The sequence below is a fragment of the Nannospalax galili genome, unplaced genomic scaffold (assembly GCF_000622305.1).
Source record: "Nannospalax galili isolate Female #2095 unplaced genomic scaffold, S.galili_v1.0 scaffold177, whole genome shotgun sequence".
NCBI lineage: Eukaryota > Metazoa > Chordata > Mammalia > Rodentia > Spalacidae > Nannospalax > Nannospalax galili.
The window spans coordinates 303,903-305,854 of record NW_008339470.1 but is presented as its reverse complement, the minus strand read 5'-3'; the positions used below and the strand labels follow the sequence as shown (position 1 = coordinate 305,854).

At 35.7% G+C, this 1,952-nt stretch overlaps 1 protein-coding gene across 1 annotated transcript; it reads left to right on the top strand.

Moving 5' to 3' along the window:
* The first annotated feature begins 639 nt into the window (after positions 1–639).
* On the top strand, positions 640–1,626 carry LOC103735105 (olfactory receptor 5K3-like). Its single transcript, XM_008834223.2, has one exon. The coding sequence runs from the start codon at positions 658–660 to the stop codon at positions 1,624–1,626; it is 969 nt and encodes a 322-aa protein (XP_008832445.1). The 5' UTR covers positions 640–657.
* The last annotated feature ends 326 nt before the right edge of the window (positions 1,627–1,952 follow it).

Here is a 1,952-nt window from a genome sequence, read left to right as displayed (position 1 = left end):
GTTAAATAGAGATGCATTTACAAAAGAAATGTTTTAAATTTATTTCAAACACCTTCAGAAAAATCTGGCTTAGAAATTATTTGGGAACAACAAGCTAAATATGTGTATCCTAAATTTTGATGATGTCTTTACATAAATGCACAAAGATAAACCACTTTTTAAAAATCCTTCTGGGAATTGTCAAAATATTCCTGTGAATTTGGAAAGTTACAGCTGGAGTTCATAGATGCCATCACTTTGCAAGAATAAATACTCTCAAGAAGTACAGGAAGGACCGCACCATGATGTCCAACAAGCTCTGCCTTCAGGTGACCACAGTAGCCTGCATAGGTGGAAACCTGATTCTATGATTGAAGCAAGGTTTTTGCTTCAGAATATTAATTATATGACACATATGAATTATCGTTGGAAATAATTTTCAATATATGCCTATATTATTTGAGATTCATTTCTGAACTTACCTGCATATCTTGGAGTTTGGTCTTATAATCAGAGAGATGAATCACAGTGCTGTACCTCATCTCTGTTCCAGAGACAGCAGAGGGCACTGGAAAAAGAAATTCTTCTAATAGTTATAAAAAAAATAAGTGGAAAATTGTATTCTTATAACTAAAATTTTATATCTTTGCAATTCCTGTGTCAATAGGCAAGGTAGAGATGACTGAGGACAACTACTCCATGACAAATGACTTCATCCTGGTAGGATTTACAGACCACCCAGAACTGAAGATCACTCTGTTTCTGGTGTTCTCCGTCATCTATCTGATCACTATGGTGGGAAACCTTGGACTAGTGGCCTTGATCTATATTGAACGTCGTCTTCACACACCCATGTACATCTTCCTGGGCAACCTGGCTCTGATGGATTTTTGCTGTTCCTCTGCCATCACTCCCAAGATGTTAAAGAACTTCTTTTCTGTGGACAGAAGGATTTCACTGTATGAATGCATGGGACAATTCTATTTTCTCTGTCTTGCTGAAACTACAGATTGTTTTCTTCTGGCAGCAATGGCCTATGACCGCTATGTGGCCATATGCAACCCACTACAGTACCACACCATGATGTCCAAGAAGCTCTGCCTCCAAATGATCACAGGAGCCTACATAGCTGGAAACCTTCATCCTATGATTGAAGTAGGGTTTCTGCTCAGGTTAACTTTCTGTGGGTCTCATATAATCAAGCACTTTTTTTGTGATGTCCTTCCATTATATAGACTCTCCTGTGCTGACCCTTCTATCAATGAGCTGATATTATTTATTTTGGCAGGGTCAATTCAAATCTTTACAATTACCATCGTTCTTGTGTCTTACATCTGTATACTTTTCACTATATTCACAATGAAGTCTAAGGAGGGAAGAGGCAAAGCCTTATCTACTTGTGCATCCCACTTTTTGTCTGTGTCAATATTCTATGGGTCTCTTCTCTTCATGTATGCTCGACCAAGTTCTGTTAATGATGGAGATAAAGACATACCTGTTGCCATTTTTTATACTCTTGTAATTCCTTTATTAAACCCTTTTATTTATAGTCTAAGAAATAAGGAAGTAATAAATGTGATGAAAAGGATAATGAAGAAGAGACAGTTTTGCAGCATTCCAAAACAAAGGTCATCTGTAGAAAACTGATTCAAAGTAAAATTTAAAAATGCCCTTTTATAAATCCATGGGTAGTGAGAAAATAGAAAAATTCCACTTTAAGATCAAGGCATTAAAGTGTGATGATGTTTGAATAAAATTAGTCAGAATGAAATATATTTGAAATTCTCAGTAGTAAACTAAAAAATTACTGAGTTTCAGATTGTGATTAGTCACATTTTCTATAAACCCTCTAAATTCTAGGACTAAAAGTACCTCTAACAGTAGCTTCCATTTAATATCAGTGACAAATTTCTCAAGCCTATTTCAAGTTTTCATTTATTATCTTGTTGTGGTTCAGTTTGAGCTTCAACTTG

Excerpts from the sequence above, each read along its gene's own strand:
- LOC103735105 (XM_008834223.2), top strand. The coding sequence starts at position 658 with ATGACTGAGGACAACTACTCCATGACAAATGACTTCATCCTGGTAGGA.